This window comes from Eutrema salsugineum, unplaced genomic scaffold, assembly GCF_000478725.1.
Source record: "Eutrema salsugineum unplaced genomic scaffold, Eutsalg1_0 scaffold_9, whole genome shotgun sequence".
NCBI classification, from domain to species: Eukaryota; Viridiplantae; Streptophyta; class Magnoliopsida; order Brassicales; family Brassicaceae; genus Eutrema; species Eutrema salsugineum.
The window spans coordinates 578,715-601,114 of NW_006256342.1; the positions used below are offsets into that span (position 1 = coordinate 578,715).

Genomic DNA, 22,400 nt, shown 5'->3' on the forward strand with positions numbered 1-22,400 from the left:
TCAAACAAAACGACAGAAACTTTTCCAATTTCAATCGAACAAAAATGAATTAATATGCCACAATGATTTGAAAGCGTAAATATAAGTTCCATTATATTTTCAGACAAGTATTAACAATGAGATATTCGAACAGACCCAACAAGAAAACGAGGGTCATTTCACAAACCCATGGCTCTTGTCTCCTCTGTTAAAACGACTTCGACGACATGAGAGGTTTGGGAGGTGACATAGATCTAAGCTCAGGAGCAGAGCTTGGGAACATCACATTCAGCTTATGCATCAATATATCAGCCCGAGAAGGGATCTCGTTCAGAAGAAACTGTTGCACGATCGGTTTCTTGAACCATTCCATGACCAAATCGCCCGGTGCCCTCAACACGACCTTGCTGACCTCAAAAGGCGACTCAACCGAGCTCAGCATCTGAGCAATTACAATCTTCAACGTCGGTCCTGTAACTAGCTTTATACGTCTAGGGACTACGCCGTAGTAGAGCATTCGTTTTCTGAACCTGTGGAGAGTGTGAACCACGGCTATGAGCGCGGCTCCAACGGATAAGTTTCTCACGTCGAGAGACCATGCAATGTGTTGGTCAAAGACGATGGCTTTTGGGAAGAGTTTGTTCTCGTAGGCTACTTTCCAGACACATCGAGCTCGGTTTATCTGACCCATTAAGACAAGGTAGTTGAGAAGGACGTTGACAAAGTATCTAGCAGCTCCTTCTTCGAGTTCGTAATCGATTCCTTGGTAAAACTCTCTCACAAACGTTAGAACTGGTTGTTTCCTCTGTTCCGGACCTGTAAAAAGACCGCACATGAACGCGTGAGCTTTGTGTTTTGTAGTGCTGAGGATTGACATCAATTGTCGCTCTTTATCTTCGTCTTGGCAACGGACAAGATGGGCGAGAATCGAAGTGTAAAGCACCAAGTCAACTTTCCCCGAGGAATGCACGAGTGTCTCAAGCAAAGGCCTAGCTGAATCGTATAGACCATTTTTCATGCATGATTCGAATAATTGCCTGATGATGAAATTGTTTGTTTTGATTCCTGATGAACCCATGAACCTCAACCACTTCAAAGCAAGATCCACAGAAGCATCTTTGATATATATCATCAGAACATCGCTCGCGCAGACATCTACTGAATACCCCATTGCTTTCATCTCCAGTAGTATCTTCCCAGCAACATCAACGAGTCTTTTGTTGGCCAAAAGTGTAAGAAGAGAGATATAACTGCTCAGGCCAGGCCTTAACCCAGCATTCGTCATGGAGTTATAGATTTTCATTGCAGAGTCTACTTGCCCGGATCCAGCGTGCATCTCTAATAGACACGAATATGTGGATGGCGTTGGTAAGAACCCAGCTTTCTCCATGTCTTTGAAAACCGACATTGCTACTTCAAGCTTTCCTGATTTTGCATGAGACTCAATGATCATTGTGTACAATCCAAAGTTAGGCCTGAAACCTGACTTCTTCATCTCATCCCAAAGCCTAAGAGCAGTATCCAGCTTGCCGGCTTTAGCATATGAATCAATCAAGGAAACAAACATAGTTGCTGATGGCCTATGCCCAAATCCCTGCATTTCCATGTAAACCTTCATCGATGTGTCCAACCGACCAGCTTTTCCCATTGAATCAACAAGTGAAGAAAACACACTAAAACTTGGCCGAAGTTTCCTTTCCTTCATCTGTTGAAAAAGCTTGAAAGCTGCATCAAGACGGCCGGATTTGGCCAGGCTCGGAATTATCAGCTCATAAGTTGACACATCCAACAAAGAATCAGTTTTCTCCATGCTCTCGTAAATCTCAAATGCCTTATACGGCAGACCCTTGTTCAGAAACAACATCATCAGATTATTATACGTCTGCGTGTCGATTTTGCATCCAGAGTCCTGAGCCTTTTTGAAACAACAAAAAGCAACCTCCAATTTCTCAGCTTTAGCCAAATACTGAATCACTTGGTTATAGGCACTGAGCGACAAACCGCCGTGACCACTCGAGTCTTGAACCATCTCCTCAAACAGCGTCTGAATCCCTACGAAATCTCTGCCCTGGTTCAAACCATCAAACAGCACGACATAACATTCATCGGAAGGCAGATACCAAGGCTGCTTCTTAGCCCACCTGAACAAACTCAGCGCCGCATCAACATCTTGAACAATCTTCAAGGACTGCGTAATATGAACCATATTCGGCACAAACTGGAGCTTGTCCAACTGGGTCTCCAGCTCCGGTCCCCATTTCCACCTCTGCACAACCTCGACAATCTTTGCAACAGCAGAAGCGTTCATGAATGGCTTCTTCAACCCACCAACCATTACATGGTCATCAAGCCCTGGCTCTACGGATCTTATTCCTTTACCACTGTGTATTACACTACCCGACTCATCTAGATACTCTACCTCCTCGGTCCAGCCACTAGATTCACTGCTTCTGCTCTTATCACTACAGAATCTCCTGACAACACTCGGACTCGGACTTTGTTTGATTAATCCAACAGGAATACTAGTGTTTCCCGGTTCCCGACTAAAGGCATTTCCGACCGTGAAATTGCGCAATAATCGGAAGCTGAAGGAGTAACCACCGGCTAAACTAGGGTTTAGTGGAGTGCGAGAAAGCAATGGAGTCCCAGAAATGGTACTCGTACTGAGCGTGAAAATGACATTTCTGGGAATTACTTTCGCGGTTCTTCCACGGATCATCGAAGATGTAGACGGTATTATTGGGACATGTAATGCCAAACTGAAATTCAAAGAATCGATCCTAACCTGGTCTCCAGAGAGAGCGATTTTCCGTCTCCTTCTCTCGGCTAAAACCCTAAAATCCAGAGACTTTACAAGCAGCAGGGGTTTTCCCAAAATGGATATTATTACAATACAGCATTCCGTATAATAAAATATTTTGTTCCAGCAATTTATCTCTAGTAGTTTTTACTTAAACTTTTATTTTCTATAACCTTGAATTTCCGAACCTGGATTTGATAATATACTTGTAGCAGATTCACAGTGTGTAAATCATCCTTCAACAAATGTTTAGCATTTCATACTCAAATCCGGTTCCGATTGCAATATAACATCACATCTTTAACATTATTATAATTGATTTTGTATTATTTGTTTGTGTTGTTGATCAAAGAACCCGAAATTAGATTAATATATTTCCCGTGGAACTCATATGAATACAGAAATCAAAATAGTGAGGAGCATAAGTTGTTTTGTAATTATATTACTTCCCAAGCCTTATTAAGTCCAGAGAGAAGCGCATCTAATGAGAATGTGTGAAGCTAATGCAAATGGATGTAGTCAAGAAAAAGATAAATCATAAAGAGCTTTGTTTGAGTACAAAGCAAGCAAAAGTTTACTAAACAACTTTCCTCTCTGATTATTTTCGCAATGTCAAGCAAGCATATATGCCCATGGGCATGCATATGTGTATATTCTTGAACTATACATTTAAGAGGGTTAAAAATCGATTACGTATGTCAAAATAGTTTAGAAAATTATATATAAGATTACAAACATTTAATTTTCAGGAGTAAAGTGAGCTGCTAAAGGACCAATCTTTATGAGAAACCGAACAGAACCTAATATCCTTCCACAGGTTGCCTTGCAGGATTCCTAGACTTTTGTACTTTGTTTCCAGTTTCCTACACATGCATATGGCACACACACACACACACACAACAAGATATATATAGAAAGAGAGAGAGTTTTAGACAAATATTCAAGCTATCTTGGTCCTGTTTCATTCTCTTCTTCCTCTTGGCAGTGTAGCTCATTGGTTTTAGTTTTGTAAATTTAGCATCTCGTCTTGTCTTCATCTAATAAACCATGGAATCAAAAAGAGCTCTCACAACCATTTGTATTCTCCTTTGTCTCTTTCTCTCGGCCAGCTTCTTCACTCAATCTGGTAATCCCCTTCTCTCTCCCCTTCTCTCTCTATTTCTCCATCTCTATCTCTAAAAGCATTTGGTTATGATTTTCTTATACAATAGTAGATGCAAGAAAACATGTGGGATTTGTGAGAGATTCAAAGCATAAGCCAAAGAAGCTGAACATCAATGCAGTAAAGCACACATCATTGCTAGAGAAAATGATGACACAACTCAATCTAGCTCAGCCTTTGGATTACTCAACAACATCCTCCAACACTCAACTACCTTATGGTGTTAGCTCACCTCTCACCCTACCTCCCTACGTTTCACTTCCCCCACTTTCAGTTCCCGAAGATGCCCCTCCTTTTTGCGTTAATCCGCCAAATACCCCTTTAAACTCACCTCCTTCCTCCTCCTCCTATCCTGGTCTTAGCCCACCTCCCAGCCCAATCAGTCTACCTAACCCACCTGAATCATCATCTAACCCTAACTCGAATCCAAACCCACCCGATTCCACTTCTAACCCGAACCCACCCGAATCATCCTCTAATCCGATCCCACCTGTTACCGTCCCTAACCCACCCGAATCATCGTCTAATCCGAATCCACCTGAATCATCTTCTAACCCAAACCCACCCATTACCGTCCCATACCCGCCTGAATCTTCCAATTCAAACCCGCCAAAAACAATTCCTAGCCCTCCTGAACCCGGTTACACACCAAGCCCATCAGGGCCTATTTCAGGTCCACCTTACAACGAACCAGGCCCATCGACTCCGACTGACACTCCTTCACCGTACGGTGATATTCCATCCCCGACCGGATCAATTCCGAGTCCATCATCGGGGTTTTTACCTCCGATTGTCTATCCCCCGCCTATGGTACCACCACCACCTAGCGTGACTCCGACCTCGGCTTACTGGTGCGTGGCTAAGCCCACAGTGCCTGACCCAATTATTCAAGAAGCCATGAATTTTGCTTGTGGGTCAGGAGCTGATTGCCATTCAATTCAGCCCAGCGGGCCTTGCTTTAAACCCAACACATTGTGGGCCCATGCTTCATTCGCATTCAATAGCTATTGGCAGCGGACGAAAAGTGCCGGTGGCTCGTGCACGTTCGGCGGCACTGGCATTCTTGTCACCGTCGACCCAAGTAAAAGATTTAAACATAACTAGTCTTCTCAGATTTTTTATTTTTTTTTATAAAAATTCCTGCTAATATTAAAATTCGATTAACTTTTACTCTTTTTTTTTTTTAATATGGAAAACAGGCTATAATGGATGCCATTTTGATTTCTTCTGATGCATGAAGACGAAGACGTCCCACGCTTTTTTTAAATATTTTATTTGATACGAATAATATCAAATAATTTTGGTATATAATATGTTAGGTGGGTCTTTTTCACTTGTAAGTTGTAACCCATTAAAGTTTTATAAATACTAGTACTAATTTTCTCGGGAATGGCATAACCGCATAATTACAAATCTTATGCTAAATTCGTATATTGCTTTTCGCTAATGGAATTAGGTCTTCTAGACTTACAGAGTACATTGCATCTACTAACTACTATCACTAATAATTTCTTAATTTGTACACACATCTTTCCCCTGCAATGATATTGAACTTTGAATTAAAGTAACCATATATTCTCACTAGGACATCTTTTATTATAAAAGAACTCTACTCCGGTACGTAAGATGTCATTATGTTAGACACGTGAAGTATCATCTATCTCACTGCTACTTTTGTCGTTTGTTTTTGGGTTTAACGTTCACTAATTTTGTTGCTAATACTCGCAACAGAGAGATAAGCAAATACAAAACAGTTTTTCGCAAGATGTTGAAATGATGTTGCTTGATGTATTTATTATTATATACTTAAATAAATATATTGACGAACATAAAATGGTAAACTCTTTTTTGGCAAAATACTGAAAAAGGAAAAAAGACGAACGAAAGAAAAACATTAAAAAAAAAACAGAAACAATAATGCCGAAAAAAATAAGGAAGAACTCGAAGCTGATTCGCATTATATAAGAAAGGAAACTCAACTCAACTTCATCTCTCTCACAGGACACAAGGACGACTCCAATTCAATCAATACTTTGGATTTGTCGTCTTCCTGTCTTAAAACCTCCCACTCGCTTAAACCCTAGTTAGCCCCCGCCTCTCTTTATCGATGTCGAGCCTCGAGGATGGATTCGCGGCTGAAAAGCTCTTCGCTCAGGGATACTCTTACACTTACGACGACGTCATCTTTCTTCCCCACTACATCGACTTCTCGACAGACGCCGTCTCCCTGTCCACGCGCCTTAGCCGGCGCGTCCCACTCTCGATACCTTGCGTTTCGTCTCCGATGGACACCGTGTCGGAGTCTCACATGGCCGCCGCAATGGCCGCCCTTGGCGGGATTGGAATCGTGCACTATAACTGTGACATCGCCGCTCAAGCATCGATTATCCGCCAAGCCAAGTCCCTCCGACACCCAATTGCTTCCGACGCCGGTATGAAACTACCGGAGTTTGAGATTAGCTCTTTGGATGCTTTTAGCCCCTCTTCCTTCGTTTTTGTCACGCAAACAGGTACGAATCATATTCGTTTCTAGGAATCTATCACTGTGGGCAAAGGAAAAAAAAAAAGAAGACTTTTTTACTTGATGAGAACTGTGTGCTTGTTGATTGATTTAAGCAGGAACAATGACGACTCCAAAGTTGTTAGGCTATGTCACGAAATCTCAGTGGACTAACATGAATTACGAGCAAAGGGAGATGAAGATATACGATTACATGAAGAGCTGCGACTTTTGTGTACCATGGGACATTGATATCGAGAAGATGGAAGCTCTGTTGGAAGATAAGCAGAAGGGCTTTGTGGTTCTGGAAAGGGATGGTGAGACTGTGAACGTGGTGACAAAAGACGATATAGAGAGAGTTAAAGGATATCCCAAGTCAGGACCAGGGACCGTAGGTCAAGACGGTGAGTGGATGGTTGGTGCAGCGATAGGGACGAGAGAATCTGATAAGGAGAGGCTGGAGCATTTGGTCAATGCAGGAGTCAACGTCGTGGTGTTGGATAGTTCTCAAGGGAACTCTTTATACCAGCTTGATATGATTAAGTATGTGAAGAGGACTTACCCTGAATTGGATGTGATTGGTGGAAACGTTGTGACGACTTACCAGGCGCAGAACTTGATTCAGGCAGGAGTTGATGGGTTAAGAGTCGGTATGGGGTCTGGTTCGATATGTACCACACAAGAGGTTTGTGCGGTTGGTCGTGGACAGGTAAATGAAAAAGCTTTGAATCCCAAGTGTTTGATTCTTAAAGGTCTAAACTTTTTGAATCATACAGCTTAACAGAGTCGTTGTTTTTGTGTGATTTGGACGACCTCTTAGGCTACTGCTGTGTACAAGGTTTGTTCAATCGCTGCTCAGAGCGGGATTCCGGTTATTGCGGATGGTGGTATCTCAAATTCAGGTCACATTGTAAAAGCTCTTGTCCTCGGAGCATCAACTGTTATGATGGGAAGTTTCTTAGCCGGAAGCACCGAGGCTCCCGGGGCTTACGAGTATAAGGTATTAACACATCCTCTTTCGGTTTATTAACAAACACTTTTTTCTTGAAGTGATGCTTGTTTTGATCGTTTTTGGTAATGATAGAACGGTAAGAGGATCAAGAAGTATCGTGGAATGGGGTCGCTAGAAGCAATGACTAAAGGAAGTGACCAGAGATACTTAGGAGACACTGCCAAACTCAAGATTGCTCAAGGAGTGGTTGGAGCAGTTGCGGATAAAGGCTCTGTGTTGAAGTTGATACCTTACACAATGCACGCCGTGAAGCAAGGTTTTCAAGACCTTGGCGCTTCTTCCTTGCAATCTGCTCATGATCTGTTGAGATCTAACATCCTCAGGCTCGAGGTGAATCTAACTTGTCCTTGTAGGAACTAACTCTCTGATTTGCTGAGCCTTGTGTTAATGTTGCTTTGTTTTCGTGTGTCTTGATGTTGTGTCAGGCTCGAACCGGTGCAGCACAGATCGAAGGAGGAGTTCATGGGCTGGTTTCTTATGAGAAGAAATCGTTTTAAGCTTTGGCCAAAATTTGAGGAATTTGATTTGACTTTTTCCATGTTATACTTTTAGTTTCTATTTATTAACATTGTTTATACATTTCTCATTCCTAACATCAATTTTCTCTAATATTATTTCAATATTTTCAAGGTTATAATTGATTTGGTGAAAGTTTGAAAGATGAAAAGATTGAATTATCTCCTTTAATGACTAAAATATTTCCCTCATATTTAATAATTTAAAAAAAAATAGAACTCGTTCTAAAGAAAAGAAAATAGACAGCCTTTGTATTTAAACTGGCCAAAACCACTTCTTATAGAAAAACGAAAGTCTAAGCTCACATAACATTTACCTGCCAGATCGACTTGATTAAGTAACGAAAATGTTCCTAAAAGAAAAGAAAAAAAAACATGATCAAGATAAAGACTCATCCTGTAAGGTCACAGGTTCGTAGATCACAGATTTAACAACACTCATCAGATCATGTGAAGTGAACCCATCGTCTTTCCTATAAAATAAGTTCAACACTTTGCTCATTTTCAAGAACGCTTCCTTGCATTCCCTTGGAACCACACTTCCTTTCACCTTCAAAACTAGCTTCTGCAGTTCTTCCCTCTTTGTCTCTGCTATACCCTTTATTGATTCTATGATCTCGTCTTTGCTGCGATTGTCTTGCTCGTGTATCATGTGCAATGAAACTGCGTTCAGCTTTCCTTCTGCGCTTTCTCTCTGCCAAAAACATGGACGCATTAAACCAGAATCCTACCATTACTGTTACTATGTTGGGGTGTAGACGTCTTTCAGCTCAGCATCTTAGTCAAAATTTTAAGCAAAGAGTCCTACCTTAAAGCTTTGTATGTCATTTAAAAGACGACCCATAATGCTCACGAGCTTGTATAGCTGATTATATTCAGGGCTTTCGACAGTTTTTTCTGAAAGTGGTGGTCCGATCAGATAGGTCGCTGGGAGGACAATTGGTCCTAGTGCAAATGATATGTACGCATTTTCCATGTAATCGTCCAAGCTTGGAGTTGACTTGTCACTGGACCACTTGGCTTCTCTCAACATAGACTTGAGCAAGTCCAACCACTACATAAAATATCACACCAATTGACTATTTTGGTCATATGAGTTGTTAGGAAACGAAAAACAGATAATATGATTTAGTTTGCAATGATTAATATTTACAATTGCCACAATGTGGTGTGTCACGGTTCGTCCTTGATAGATGAGTGCTTTTTCTCCTGTTTCAAGAATTGTGTCCCTTAGAACTGAGAAAATGATCTCCACTTGTTCGGAGCAATACTCAGGAACACAGTACAAATCCCACCTGCAAATTTGTACGCGAGGAACATGCTATGTTTTATTCTTTTTTTACCAAGGAACAAATAGAGAAAGAGCATTGAAGAGAGGAGCCAAATCGATATACTTTTCGACCAAGTGTATAAGGTTTTCCATTTCTTCTTTGGAACCTCCAACGTCAAAGAAGTCGTCTACAACCGTTGTCAATACTCCGCCTTTGGCCCACGATATACGAGCGTCAGATAGTTCTGGAGAGAAAAGGGTTGCAGCCCCAGAGAAGTAACAGTAAGCCAGCTTCTGTCTGGCAAATTTTAGTTCCTGCAATCTATTCTCCACAATCCATCTGCAAGTGGTGAACAGAATTATAGAGATATGAGATCTAGCCATATAAGCTGATTCGTGATGATATAGCAAATAAAACTGGCACCTGAACAGAAAACAGTCATAACAGAGAGCTCGCACAAGTGTGTGGTTATAGTCGTAAAACTCATTAGCTTATGCAAGAAAGCTGAATAAATTGAGAAAGTTTAGCTGGGAGTGCACCTATCAAGAAGTTTCATTTCATCACCGTGTATAGACTGGCAGAAATTAAAGTCTTCCACAGCTAGCTTCAGGATATCAGAGCTGCAAATATTGGGCAGACTAGCACATAGAAGGAAAAAACTAAGACCTAATGCCTTGGTTATATTATCGTTTGATCAACCAAGAAAGGAATGAAACATCAGGATTTACCAATATGAGGTTTTCATAACTCTTGTGTTTTCCACACAAATACCACTGAGTAACTTTCTCCGATGGTCTAATCTTTCCAGGCTTGCGTAGGGGGGGAAAGCAAGAGCATCCTCAACCTGAAAAGGTTAAGACTCTCAGATATTGATTATTCTGTAAGGATCCCACAGGAAGATAGTTAAGTTAAAAAGGTTGCCTCTTTCTTGAGGTATTTATCTCGAACAGAGGTGATTGGCCATTTGGACACTTCCATCTCTAGATATTGTTTAGTCCACAAACACTGCTCTTTCAAAGCTGACTCATGTGGATAACTTTGGGCAGCCTTGAGTAGTTCTAACACAGAATTTGTATTCTTCAGATATCCTTCCAAAGTATTGGAGAAACCAGATTCTTCTGCAAATGGTCTCAGCGGATCTGCTACAAACACAACGTATCAACTTAACACATACATGCAGTTGACTCAAATCTAAGATATATTCATCTGAAAGAAAGAGGTCACTTCACCGTAAGACACATCATAGCCATGAGCAAGCAATAATCGGAAAGCCAAAGCACAAGTGGCCAAGTCCATACATATCTCTTCATCCCCACACAGCCAGCATCTGTTTATTGGTCAATGGTGGTTTCGGAAAATCATGAATACAACAAAAAAAAATTTTTGTGGGATTACCATCATTAAAAAAAAATATCATTGTGCTGAAGGCATTTACCTATAGGTTTCATCCAATACACTTCTGATTTCGTTCTTGAAGTCCCTATCGATTCCCAAGCTTTCAAGAGTGTCAATTATACTAAGACGTGCATACTGGTCAAAGGGATAAACTGTGGGAACTGAAAATGATAAGGAAATATTTTAGCGGTGAAAATCTTTAAATACAACGAAAATGAAAGCCATGCTGATCAATTGACCTGCAGACTCAAATTTCTGGAAGAGAGAAGAGAGATAACGGAGACACCCATCATTTCTGAACTGAGTAAATGCAGCTGCTGTTGTAGCTGGAGAATCAAACAGTGATCCATTTTTCCTTTGGTATTTCACAATCAAATCCCAATCTTTAATCCTTCTTGCTCCCTCTAAAACATAGACCAGATATGCTTCTCTTCCCTTTGAAAGGCTTTCACTATCACTGATCAAACATTAGATCAACAAAGGTTGTTGAGATGAAGACTTATGTACCAAGAAAAGCTTTCAATTTCATCTGATATGCTAATAAAAGAGTAGGAGTTTACCTTCTAAGATCCATATCTCTTTTCTGTATCATGGCATCCACCACTTCTGAGCCCAGTGGAATCGCCAGATTCAAATCTCTAGCATATTCAATCATCCCAGGAAATATAAAATCAAATCCTGCTGGTTTCTGTATGGTTTCATCAGAGACTGATGCAGAATTCAGCTCAATAAACTGGAGACCTGAATTTTTTTGTTTTTGACACTCATCATTCCATGAAATTTCCAAAAGTCAAATAGTAAGAAAAGAGAAAGAAAAAACTGACCCTTGCTTATTTGTCTTTCACCAGTTCCCCATTTCTTCAACGCGAGGATAGATGCCAGTGTAGATGATAACATATCCTTCTTAGAAGATTGATGGTTGCGATTATCAAGTCCCCAGGATCCATCAACGTGTTGATTTTCCAAAATCCAGTTCAAACACTGTGGGAAAAGTGGAGCACTTTGGGAACTCGGTGATGGAACCATTGCTACCCAACTAGTATCATAAGCCGAAACAGAAAGCTCCACTTTATCTAACATCTTCCTAATCTTTTCCTTTCTCTGCTCAAAGCTCTGGATTATTTAAGAACATCAGTTGGTCTAGACCAAAATTTATCATCTTATTCAACATTATTGCAGAAGGAAGCAAATATAAGATTGCAAATAGCAAAAAGAAAAACACAGCTGAGTCGTTTACCACATTGTTAGCTCTTGTATTTTCTACTGCTAATCTCCTTTCCAAAGTAGCTGCACAACGAGAGAACACTTCCAATTGATTCACGTTGAATATTTGAAGTTACTGATGCCAATAATATGAGCAACAATCCCAGGTAAGAGACTGTAATAGTCCAAAATCCTCACTAAGGAAGCTTATGAAAGAGTCGATTTCAAAAGGTAACCGAAGAAACGAACAAATTCATTGAAACGAAAAGACCAAATAAAACGAATTCCATTGCGGAACATTTTCTCACAGTAGTGGCAAACTGCAGAATGATGCCAGTTTACTTCAACCTCCATTTAGCCCAGGGAAATCACGAAAATTCATTAGTAGAACAAAAAAAAAGCCGATACAAATCAGAAAATCAACGAGCATGCAATCGAAGAATCAAACAATGCCGAGAAAGCGAGTACACTAACCTGAGATCGGAGACGAGCAACCGGAAGAGCGGAGGTTGGTAGAGGAGGATGTAGACATGGAGAGTTTGGAACCAACCGAAACGCCGTCGTATTAACCTGGTTTCCACGCCGTAAGATGTCATCATCAACAGACAGAGTCAGTGACACAGACAACTTCGATTGTGAAACAGAGAGGCAGGAAAACAAAAGAAAATAATCTTAAAAAAACATGTACCAAATAAATGACAGCGACAGAGAGAAATATACTTCCGAGGAATTCGAGCTTTGACGACCGGACGACCATCCAAAAAAACAAATCTAACTTACTGTATTGTAATAGACTAATAGTTAGCTGAAGATACGAAGTTTATTTGACCAATGTTTGCCTTTTTGCCATAATCTTATCTAACCAATTAAACTACGATAAAGGATAATAACGTCTACATGTGTACAAGTTAACCTGACAGGTGGATCGTAGATATAATAATTAAAAAAACCAACAACAAAATTATCTGGTAAGTAAAGAATACAAAATTATAGAAATTTTTGGATATCTAAAAATGTATTACTCAACTCTTAGTAAAAAAAAAAGGTAAGATTAAAACTTGATATATATTAGATTTATGAAATTACGATATGAATTAGAAAATCATTCTGAGATATTTCTTGATCCAAACACCACGAGAACAGCTTACCAATTGGTTAAGCAAAGGACTCGACAATGTTTCTAATTAATATGCAGTTTTGAACTAATTGCACAATATTTTCTAAACACCGTTAATTGTCCATGATCTTACAATGATATATGATTAAGCAAAAATAAAAAACAAGAGATTAAACGTTGTTCTCAACAACACGAATTATAATCGGACTATATACTTTTTTTCTCCTTTTTCGTTTCTTTTGTTAGCTCAGCCAAAAACTACGCCGTTTGACGATGGAGGGAGCAAGCCTAATTGCCTGCAGAACTCTAGAAATGTCAACCCCCAGCACTTCTGTTCCACGAAAGGTACGAGGGATCTCCGAGTTGCCTGAAACCCATTAGACAACAAGATCATTTCACTGTACACTATAAAATTGATCAAGTTTCATGGCCAGATTTCAAATCTGAAAAGCCAAAGGGTTTAATGTCTTATCCTAAGCAAATGAAGAAGGCCATGAGAAGAAAAGGTTGAAGATGTTTATGAGAAAGTACCTTGGCTTAACTAGATACAATACGGCGAATGTAACAGCTAAGAACAGGCAGATGCTGCCTACAGTCAGATATGCAATCCCGAGGAAATCGTTTCTTCCACCGAGCCAGCTAGTGGTTGATAGCACGAGCTTCTTCTCGCCATTGAAGCTGTAAGTGTTGTAGTTGTTCTGCAGCATGACTGTTATGGTATCACCAGCGTGCAGGTCCGTTTCAATCTTCCCATACAGCTTCCTAAATGTTGGCAAAGCTGCGGTTCGCATCCAGACTATGAGGTCTTCTTGCTCACTCAACTGTCCAACAAAAAAAACTCTTGCAATTGTTAACATCCAATTCAAAAAAGGATAAATCGAAATTGATACTGCAGAATTTTTTTACCGGTTTCTTGGGATCAAGAGTTCCACCACCTATAGGCGCTCCTGCCTGAAAATTTTTAGGGAACACATTTTTTCCAAACTTGTTGTCTCTGTCACTCTTCCAAGAGATGCCTTTCTTATTCACAGGAAGTTGTTGGCTATTTCTTGAAAATCGATAAGTGTCGTTGAACAAACTCCAAGCAACAAGACCACATGGCACAATTGGTTCTCCACCCACATTATCTTCAGGTGCACAAGTTTTCACATCACGCTCTTCCCTTGGACTTTTTAGTTGTGCATCGTTTCGACTTTTCACATACCTACACATATAATTAACCAGAGATGTAACTGATACGAACACATCTTGAAGTGAAAACCTCATGGATTGGTAAAAAAAGACCAAGAAATTCTAGTGGCAGTGAACTGTGAACAACAACATATTCACACCGCAGAAAAAGTACATGGATCTTATTCGACACAACTTTTAAAAATAAACACATTTTCTGAATAATTCGTCTCCATGAATGCTTCTCTCGACTTTGAGAACTGCAAAAACTCTTTATGGATCAAGACCATCATGACGAGCTAGAAAATTACAGTCAATAAGAAACTTAAACTAAATATGGAGTCCCACATGCTGCGGCGTGTTCTTGAAAGAATAAGTAGATTCCAGGGAAAGTAACAAACAAAAGCGAGTACAATTACTGAGTAGATAAGGAAAAGTACCGTCTATGGTTTTGGTAGAAATTCTCAAGTTGGTAGTAGACATAGACGGGATTCTTCATAGTTTTAGTGACCTGCAAAAACAGAGACAAGTTTGTGAAGGAACCAAACCCAAGAGAACAGCTAACATATACAACCATTGAAGGAACTAAAATTTTCAACAGAAGAAGATATCTACCGTTATTGTTCTGTTACATATCTTATCTCCTTCACTCTGTATGTAAGCGACCTTGTTGTCCCTAGAAGATGCTGGAACGCAGTCTGTGTCATATCGATCAACAATCTCGACGACCTTCACGTACGAATGAAACATAACCTCCATAAACCACAAAATATAAGCGAGAAAACAAAGGTGAGAAAAGATAGAAACATTCGCCTGAAGCACATACTCCCTGAGAAGCAAATAGGCAGATCACTCCGAGGGGAATGAAGACAACCCCAGCGACAAGAAATGTCAAGATCACCTGCACATAGCAATTTAACAATAAGAAAACAGAATTAAAGAGTAAGAATAATTCATTTCAACCATCGTACCATTGGAGTTGTGAATCTAAGAATGTGACATAACCGAGATGGAACTTACCCAACTTGGAGTAAGAATTGGCTTGCATGCTGGAAGCTCCTGCTGAGTAAATTTTGAATCTGGTAAAGAAATGTATAGACACCAACACTTCTTAAGAACACAGAAACCAAAGCCATAAATTCGTTCTTGGGAGAAAAACAAGAAAATGCATCGATTAATGGGGATCTAGTGGAGATTCAATCGGCATTCCAAGAGAAACAAGACAAGAAATTCTAAGTGCGATCCCTAGCTACAAAAATTGAAACAAATATCGACGGAATCAGGAACAATGTAGGAAAATTCGGGTGAGAGATAGATCACATTTGGGCCGCTTCGAGGTTTTCTTTACACCGGAAGGCTCAGCCGATCCGCCACCTCCGACGGTGGAGGTTGACGCGGTGGGACTCATTACCGAAGAAATTGACGACAAGGAAAACAGAGAAAAAACTTCTGTACACCAAATTTGTGGTGGCGATTCTGAATAGAAACGACGGAGAAAACAGATCCGAGTCGAACGGGGAGAAGAATGTTAGGTTTAGGGTTACGAGATGGGAAAGAGAGAAATAAAAAAAATCTTTTAGTCGGAGAGATGGAATTGGATTTTTGCCCGAGCAACCAGGAAAACTCCGAAAATGGAAAATGCTGTGTAACATGGGATTGGGAGGGAAACATCCCTATTAACACCAATTTTTCCGTCCATGCACATAAATGTGGAGAAAAAATTATTTGGACTTTTAAACGCTAACTTTTGCGTTTGCGTTTGCGCTCGCACATAGACACGCCAAATTTTGGGTCAAAAAAGACCCGGCAAATACGGTGTAAGCGCCACGTCGACTATTTTTGGCACTAGCACTCTCGCACTCTCGCATACAGTCAAAATACGTATCACCCACCTGTCATACATATTCCACATTCTAATTTTAATTACATTAGTATTACTAAGGTTTATTAATTTTAATTACTCTTCATCTGTAATTATCAAATACTTTGAGATTTGTTCCTCTAATTGGACAAATTATTAACACCTCTGGGATATTTATGTACTCATCTTCTGATCTCCTCTTCGCACTTGATTGATTACGTTGCTTACTAATTCACAGCTTCTTACTAGTTCTCGTCGTCTTGTCCGATTGAATCAATTGAAGTTTAGAGAGTTTCGCCAACTGGAAAATGGTAGTCGGAGCCGCAGCCCGTGTAGCCATCGGCGGTTGCAGAAGGCTTGTCTCGTCACATGCTTCCCTGCTCGTCTCTTCTCAGTGTCGCCAGGTACTATACCATTCTCAATCATTTCTTTTGTATATTTATATTACTCGTAGAATTCAGTCGCTAGCAGATGGAGAGTTTTCTTCCGATTGCTGATTTATATCTATCTATGTTCCAAAATCACAAGGAATATAATATATCTGGATCTCGTGTTGCCAATTAGTAGTGGCCGGTAAGTAACCAGGAACAGTGTATTTGGGTATTGTTTTACCAGAGAGACGAGAGCTCATTCTTCTCCGGATGTCTTGCTAAAAGCCTTTCCATGAGACTGTGAGGAGTTTTTTTTTTGTGACTTGTTGTTAACTCGTCAATTGAATTGATTATCAGATGAGTATGGACGCACGAAGCGTTTCCGAAAAGCTCAGGAGTTCCGGTCTTTTACGAACACAAGGTCTAATAGGAGGAAAGTGGATTGATTCGTATGACAAGACCACAATCAAGGTCCTCTTATTTTCTCTTGATTTAACCCTAGTCTCTTTTGGGGCTCTTCTGTTGGCATCATATATATTCTTCTCTTCTCGACAGGTTACCAATCCAGCCACCGGTGAAATTATAGCTGATGTTGCACGTATGGGAGTCAAAGAGACAAATGATGCTATTGCATCCTCTTACGAAGCATTTCCATGTATGTGACTCATGGCTTCTTTCTTTTTCGAGCTTTTCTTACTTATAATATCTGAAACTGTTCCGTCTTCTGCTCAATGTTTGATGTTCACTTCTATTCACACTGAACAGTGTGCTGGGAAGAATAGAAACTTATTTCCTGTAATACATTTTTATCACATTCAGCTTGGAGCAGATTGACTGCTGGAGAGAGGAGTAAAGTTTTACGGAGATGGTACAAACTTTTATCCTGTAGCAATTCTTACTCTTTTACTTTTGAAGTGTGCATTTGAGGATTATAAGGTTAGTCTAAGATCGCATTAAAGGAATGTTTTGCATGGATGCCAGATTCCCATAGTATTAGTATCAAGGCTTTTGGAAACAAATGACTGCTCCCTTTTTAATGTCAAGTTTAGAGATATGGGCAGAGTTAGGGGATTTTCTGCTATCTTGTTTGAAGATATTGCACTTTGCTGGAACTGAGGGTCCTGATCCACTTCGTTTCTCCTAACACAGGTATGACCTTCTGCTTGCACACAAGGAAGAACTTGGACAACTTATAACTTTGGAGCAAGGAAAACCACTAAAAGAGGCCATAGGAGAGGTAGATGATTCAGTTTATAGTTGAGAACATTGAATGTGCTGTTTTGGGCCTGTCTCAAGTGTTGCTTGCAATCATCTCTTAAATGCAATATATGATTCTGTGATTTAGTTTACAGGTCGCATATGGGGCAAGTTTTATTGAGTACTATGCCGAGGAGGCCAAACGTGTTTACGGTGATATAATTCCTCCTAATATGTCCGATCGCCGATTGTTGGTTCTAAAACAGGTTTGCCCAGCGTCCTGTATATATACATGCAGCTTTTATTTTTGAGTGACAAAATTCTGGACCCTTAGCTTTACTTGGAGTTAAATAATTGGAAATGTTATGGTTAAATAATTTCCATGCCATATGGTTTGGAAACCTGTGACTTTGCTCTTGCATTCCCATCACCTTCTCAAAATATATTTTTGAAAGTTCCAAGTCTTGTAGCAATGATATATGAGAACCTTGAAAACCTTAATGTGGCTTCGCGAATTCCCTTTTATATGTGGAGATTCCACCTGTACCTTTTTCACTTCATGTGGCTGTATTACACCTGCCTTGCTTGACTTTATTGATTTTCTATGCAGCCTGTTGGTGTTGTTGGTGCAATTACCCCTTGGAACTTTCCCTTAGCCATGATTACTCGGAAGGTCTTGCTTCTTTACTATATCAATATACCTTCTTTTTTTTTCTGTAAAGGGCCTGTCTAGTATACTGTCCCAGTAGATTATGTAGAAATGTTCTGATAAACTTTGATGTGGATGGTTAACGGTACTGCAGGTTGGCCCTGCTCTTGCTTCTGGATGCACAGTGGTTGTTAAACCATCTGAACTTACGCCACTAACAGCACTTGCTGCGGCTGAACTTGCACTTCAAGCTGGAGTTCCTCCAGTAAGTTATGGTTTTAGGCTTGAACTATATCACCCACCAGCATCTCTGGTCTGATCAAGTTTGATATCCTCATGTCAGGGAGGTGACCTGATATTTTGTCAAGTTTGAACATGTATTCAATCCGTTTAAAAATGTGTCTGATCTTATCAACCCATCTCCAAACGCTGGAAAGCTAGTTTTTAACAGTGTTTCTAATGTGCTCATGAACTTTCTGAGAAGACCATTTCTTTGCAGCTGGTTTGGTTTTATTTTAATTTTTTCTTATAGCTTTTTGTATGATTTATGTGCATGTTTTCTCAATAGGGTGCACTTAATGTGGTCATGGGAAACGCTCCTGAAATTGGGGATGCTTTGCTTTCGAGTCCACAGGTTTCTCTAATCATCTTTGTGTACTTTCTTTTATTTGTATCTCTGCCATTAGTAGTGATTGATGATAAGTCCCTATCAATTGACTATTTTTGTTTCTTGTGCTACTCAGGTGAGGAAAATCACTTTCACAGGGTCAACAGCAGTTGGGAAGAAGTTGATGGCAGCTGCTGCACCTACTGTCAAGAAGGTATGCAATATCATGTTATTTGAAAAATGTTCTCCAGATCGAATATCGCTCCTACCTCTTATTTTTTTCTTGATGTAGGTTTCTCTAGAACTTGGCGGAAATGCACCTTCCATAATCTTTGATGATGCAGACCTGGAAGTAGCAGTAAAAGGAACGGTAAGTGATAGTCATGCGTGTTAAGGCTTTACCTAAAATACGCAAAAACGGTGGTCCATCTGAAGAAGTTGCTTTGTAGTGACCATATCCCGTTTCTTTTCCAAACGAGATATGTATATTCTCTTTTTGCTTGTGTTACTTACTTCCGGGCTTCACCTATCTGAGCTCTTAGTTTAAAGTACAATTTTCTTAGTGGTGCACTATGGGTATCGTCAATAGTGTAAGACATAATATTACCCATTTTATGTGATTTTGCAGCTTGCAGCGAAATTTAGGAATAGTGGTCAGACATGTGTTTGTGCGAACAGAGTACTTGTGCAAGATGGTAAGAATTGGGTTACTCGGCACACTCCCTTATGGATCTTGCATCTAGTATTATTTAACTTAATATTTTATATTTTTGCCACAGGTATCTATGATAAATTCGCTGAGGCCTTTTCTGAAGCGGTTCAAAAATTAGAAGTAGGAGATGGCTTTAAGGAGGGGACAACCCAGGTATGCCCTTTTTAATATTATACTTCTGCTTTGTGATGTTATACCCATGATGATTGGGGGATTAAAAAAATATATAAAAATTTAGGCTATTTGCTATCGAATAAGCAAAGATTATTGATACCTTGTTTCTAGTTCTGTCAACTAGCATAACAAGCGACTTGATGTAACGTTAACTGAGTCTAGTCTCTTGTGACACTACTATTTTGCTGTAATTTTATTTGCCACTGCAACGTTCTTACAGGGTCCACTTATAAACGATGCAGCCATTCAAAAGGTACATTAATAATATTTTCCAGTTTCTTTTCTTTTTTTTTCCATACACATGAATGATGTTTGATGGGACTAATGTTAATAGTCTTGCTCTTCATGCTAAATAATTGCAGGTAGAGTCATTCGTACAAGATGCTGTTTCCAAGGTTTGTATTTTCCCTTAATGCATCCTTGTTAACCTTGGTTTCTAAGCAAGGCGATTCATATTTCATAATTGTATGCCATTCACAACAAGAAACAGTTCTTGTATTTCCCCAAACTAACAAGAGGAATGTTTATGTACTTGTTGTCTTTTTCTTAAAGGGAGCAAAAATCATTATCGGCGGCAAAAGGCACAGTCTAGGGATGACTTTCTATGAGCCTACTGTTATCCGCGATGTTATGAGTAACATGCTCATGTCTAAGTAAGTTTTGAAAGATTCACAGAATTGCATTTGAAAGATTCACAGAATTGCAGTGTTCTAGCTTTCTGTATTTCTAAAGAATGAATCAGAAACATCTAGTTTTCCTCGCATTTTTATCATCAGAAAAACTGATTTGCTTTTCTTAGGGAGGAGATTTTTGGACCCGTAGCTCCCCTTATTCGGTTCAAAACCGAGGAGGACGCTATCAGAATCGCTAATGACACAATTGCAGGTTTGACCTCATGTACTCTTAGTAACCTTTTGTAATATATATATATATATATATATATATATATATGTCATCAGAGTCTTGGACTAACATGATCAAGGAAATGACGAAATGTGTGTGTGCAGGACTTGCTGCTTATATATTCACAAATAGTGTCCAACGATCATGGCGTGTCTCTGAAGCCCTTGAATACGGACTTGTAGGGGTGAATGAAGGACTCATATCAACAGAGGCAAGACCAGAAAAATGAAAGAAACACCTTCTCTATATCATAGCCATACATTTGCTTACATCTTTTAAATGCAGGTGGCTCCATTCGGGGGAGTGAAGCAGTCTGGTCTTGGAAGGGAAGGATCCAAGTATGGTATGGACGAATACCTTGAGGTGACTCAGAAACTCTTCTCTCTCTCTCTCTCTCTTATCGACCTACGCCCTCATTTGATCGAATCAACTTGTCTAGAGATTGAACTGATTATAATACTAGAAATCTCACATGAAGACGTTATCAAGTATGCAATGTTATGGGTGGGTTATTTTTTACATTTTCCTGTGATTGCTCCCAAACGCTAACAAGACACATCTAAGAGAATCTGCCTTCTAAATTTTTCATAAAGTTATTTTGTAAATTACTTTTCGTTATTGAGGCTTGGCTTGGATGCAGATCAAATACGTATGCTTGGGAGATATGAACAGACAGTGATTTGGTTTGTTGAACAGCTTGGAAACCGGAAGTTCCTCCTCTACATATATCCTTCCAATGAAGCCTCAGCCTTTGAGGTTTTTTCTTCTGATACTTATCAAAAAATAAAGATTTGGTCTACGACCAATTATTTGGCATGGTTTTTGAATAATATTCTGGGGGTTGATCTTTAGTTTTAAGTGAATTTCTGTGTAATATTCGGACAATTTTTGCTTTGTATATACTAAAAAGAGAGCGGTCTTGTTCTTTGCTTACAATTATCGGAAATTTCCGATAAGTCGACTTTTATTTTTTGTTTCATCAAATCTTAAACTCAATAAAACACCTATACGGCTCATGTGCGTGGCACTAATTAGGAGAATTATAGCATTCAGTGAATTAGTGTTTTAAAAAAGCATTTTATCAATTTATCAAAGTTGAGATATTAATCATTTTAAAAAAAATTACGCTCAGTTATGTTTCAAAATAGCGTTAGATACTTAGATTACATGGTTATATGCCAAACTTGGGAATTTTTTATTTTTTAATCGGGGAAAGATAAGAAGGGTGGAAGGAATATATTCATTTCGAAGAAGAAATTCCAAAGCACCATAAAAAAGATGCTTGAAGTTCAAGCAACCGTGGCCTCTATTTTTTTTTAAACCGACTTACTTTATTGTCATTAATTTATTCTTTTTTAAGTTTCTTAGTTTGCTTCAACAACAATTAGCTAAAAGTTAAATATTAGCTTTACTTGGTTTTAATAAAAACAAAAAACAAAAATCTGCGCTTCTTTCATTTAAAGCAAAATTAAGTTTCGCTTAAAATCATTAATTACAAACATTAATCAAGAGAGAAAAACCACAAATGATTCAAGGCCGTCTGATTTGCTAATGCTATTATACTAACATATGACTATGAATAAATTTTCTATATAACCATGAATAATAATGATTTGATAATGATTGCCGAGAAAAATATCGCGATAATTAATAATCACGAATAATGTGTGGGTTTCTAAATTCTAAAAGGGGTCAAAAAGTATTGTAAACATATTGCATGTAAATTATGTAATTGTGGCTGGCCAAGTTTATACGGTTAGCATCTATCGCGGGAGTTCTATTTTCATTTTTAATATTGTTGG

General features: G+C 39.3%; 6 protein-coding genes across 8 annotated transcripts; 3 read left to right on the forward strand and 3 right to left on the reverse strand.

The window, feature by feature from the left end:
- Positions 1-61: 61 nt before the first annotated feature.
- On the reverse strand, positions 62-2,830 carry LOC18008043 (pentatricopeptide repeat-containing protein At1g79490, mitochondrial). Its single transcript, XM_006389822.2, has one exon. The coding sequence runs from the start codon at positions 2,696-2,698 to the stop codon at positions 188-190; it is 2,511 nt and encodes an 836-aa protein (XP_006389884.1). The 5' UTR covers positions 2,699-2,830; the 3' UTR covers positions 62-187.
- Positions 2,831-3,738: 908 nt separating this feature from the next.
- Positions 3,739-5,320, forward strand: LOC18009303 (extensin). The gene is made up of 3 exons (XM_006389823.2): positions 3,739-3,905; positions 3,991-5,022; positions 5,141-5,320. The coding sequence occupies exons 1-3, from the start codon at positions 3,827-3,829 to the stop codon at positions 5,170-5,172; spliced, it is 1,143 nt and encodes a 380-aa protein (XP_006389885.1). The 5' UTR covers positions 3,739-3,826; the 3' UTR covers positions 5,173-5,320.
- A 620-nt stretch (positions 5,321-5,940) lies between these two features.
- Positions 5,941-8,067, forward strand: LOC18009299 (inosine-5'-monophosphate dehydrogenase 1). 2 transcript variants are annotated; one of them, XM_024151510.1, is made up of 5 exons: positions 5,941-6,451; positions 6,558-7,150; positions 7,262-7,441; positions 7,526-7,783; positions 7,879-8,067. In XM_024151510.1, exons 1-5 carry the CDS (start codon positions 6,049-6,051, stop codon positions 7,948-7,950), a joined length of 1,506 nt encoding a protein of 501 aa, XP_024007278.1. In that variant the 5' UTR covers positions 5,941-6,048; the 3' UTR covers positions 7,951-8,067. The 2 variants fall into 2 exon arrangements, with proteins under 2 accessions (XP_024007278.1, XP_006389886.1); XM_006389824.2 differs by having other exon boundaries at positions 6,049-6,451; positions 6,561-7,150.
- A 116-nt stretch (positions 8,068-8,183) lies between these two features.
- LOC18008821 (ent-kaur-16-ene synthase, chloroplastic) lies at positions 8,184-12,613 on the reverse strand. Of its 2 annotated transcripts, none has more exons than XM_024151522.1 (15): positions 12,526-12,613; positions 12,312-12,407; positions 11,872-11,921; positions 11,459-11,747; positions 11,195-11,375; positions 10,874-11,091; positions 10,675-10,795; positions 10,469-10,566; positions 10,161-10,381; positions 9,968-10,083; positions 9,779-9,877; positions 9,363-9,578; positions 9,122-9,263; positions 8,777-9,022; positions 8,184-8,662 (listed from the first exon to the last, which is right to left on the reverse strand). In XM_024151522.1, the coding sequence occupies exons 2-15, from the start codon at positions 12,367-12,369 to the stop codon at positions 8,348-8,350; spliced, it is 2,370 nt and encodes a 789-aa protein (XP_024007290.1). In that variant the 5' UTR covers positions 12,370-12,407; positions 12,526-12,613; the 3' UTR covers positions 8,184-8,347. The 2 variants fall into 2 exon arrangements, with proteins under 2 accessions (XP_024007290.1, XP_006389887.1); XM_006389825.2 differs by having other exon boundaries at positions 8,186-8,662; positions 10,161-10,378.
- A 427-nt stretch (positions 12,614-13,040) lies between these two features.
- LOC18008896 (ALA-interacting subunit 5) lies at positions 13,041-15,738 on the reverse strand. Its single transcript, XM_006389826.2, has 8 exons — positions 15,445-15,738; positions 15,145-15,203; positions 14,951-15,025; positions 14,740-14,853; positions 14,565-14,635; positions 13,861-14,158; positions 13,486-13,775; positions 13,041-13,321 (listed from the first exon to the last, which is right to left on the reverse strand). The coding sequence occupies exons 1-8, from the start codon at positions 15,530-15,532 to the stop codon at positions 13,270-13,272; spliced, it is 1,047 nt and encodes a 348-aa protein (XP_006389888.1). The 5' UTR covers positions 15,533-15,738; the 3' UTR covers positions 13,041-13,269.
- Positions 15,739-16,148: 410 nt separating this feature from the next.
- On the forward strand, positions 16,149-21,534 carry LOC18009272 (succinate-semialdehyde dehydrogenase, mitochondrial). Its single transcript, XM_006389827.2, has 20 exons — positions 16,149-16,389; positions 16,714-16,827; positions 16,912-17,011; positions 17,176-17,224; positions 17,506-17,593; positions 17,709-17,819; positions 18,164-18,226; positions 18,357-18,467; positions 18,771-18,836; positions 18,946-19,023; positions 19,102-19,179; positions 19,438-19,504; positions 19,589-19,674; positions 19,916-19,948; positions 20,058-20,090; positions 20,248-20,348; positions 20,495-20,580; positions 20,703-20,809; positions 20,884-20,961; positions 21,239-21,534. Exons 1-20 carry the CDS (start codon positions 16,294-16,296, stop codon positions 21,275-21,277), a joined length of 1,584 nt encoding a protein of 527 aa, XP_006389889.1. The 5' UTR covers positions 16,149-16,293; the 3' UTR covers positions 21,278-21,534.
- Positions 21,535-22,400: the final 866 nt, after the last annotated feature.

Bases quoted from the DNA above. Each gene is read 5' to 3' on its own strand.
- LOC18009299 (XM_024151510.1), top strand. From the start codon at position 6,049: ATGTCGAGCCTCGAGGATGGATTCGCGGCTGAAAAGCTCTTCGCTCAG. The intron at 7,151-7,261 runs GTAAATGAAAAA...ACGACCTCTTAG, and splicing joins GTGCGGTTGGTCGTGGACAG to GCTACTGCTGTGTACAAGGT. The intron at 7,784-7,878 runs GTGAATCTAACT...ATGTTGTGTCAG, and splicing joins CTAACATCCTCAGGCTCGAG to GCTCGAACCGGTGCAGCACA.
- LOC18008821 (XM_024151522.1), bottom strand. From the start codon at position 12,369: ATGTCTACATCCTCCTCTACCAACCTCCGCTCTTCCGGTTGCTCGTCT. The intron at 9,264-9,362 runs GTATATCGATTT...ACAAATTTGCAG, and splicing joins CTTATACACTTGGTCGAAAA to GTGGGATTTGTACTGTGTTC. The intron at 9,023-9,121 runs GTAAATATTAAT...TATTTTATGTAG, and splicing joins CACACCACATTGTGGCAATT to TGGTTGGACTTGCTCAAGTC.
- LOC18009272 (XM_006389827.2), top strand. From the start codon at position 16,294: ATGGTAGTCGGAGCCGCAGCCCGTGTAGCCATCGGCGGTTGCAGAAGG. The intron at 16,828-16,911 runs GTCCTCTTATTT...TCTTCTCGACAG, and splicing joins ATGACAAGACCACAATCAAG to GTTACCAATCCAGCCACCGG. The intron at 20,810-20,883 runs GCAAGACCAGAA...TTTTAAATGCAG, and splicing joins AAGGACTCATATCAACAGAG to GTGGCTCCATTCGGGGGAGT.
- LOC18009303 (XM_006389823.2), top strand. From the start codon at position 3,827: ATGGAATCAAAAAGAGCTCTCACAACCATTTGTATTCTCCTTTGTCTC. The intron at 3,906-3,990 runs GTAATCCCCTTC...CTTATACAATAG, and splicing joins CAGCTTCTTCACTCAATCTG to TAGATGCAAGAAAACATGTG. The intron at 5,023-5,140 runs GTAAAAGATTTA...TATGGAAAACAG, and splicing joins TCTTGTCACCGTCGACCCAA to GCTATAATGGATGCCATTTT.
- LOC18008043 (XM_006389822.2), bottom strand. From the start codon at position 2,698: ATGATCCGTGGAAGAACCGCGAAAGTAATTCCCAGAAATGTCATTTTC.
- LOC18008896 (XM_006389826.2), bottom strand. From the start codon at position 15,532: ATGAGTCCCACCGCGTCAACCTCCACCGTCGGAGGTGGCGGATCGGCT. The intron at 15,204-15,444 runs GTGATCTATCTC...TTTCTTTACCAG, and splicing joins AACCTCGAAGCGGCCCAAAT to ATTCAAAATTTACTCAGCAG. The intron at 14,159-14,564 runs GTACTTTTCCTT...TTATATGTGTAG, and splicing joins TTCTACCAAAACCATAGACG to GTATGTGAAAAGTCGAAACG.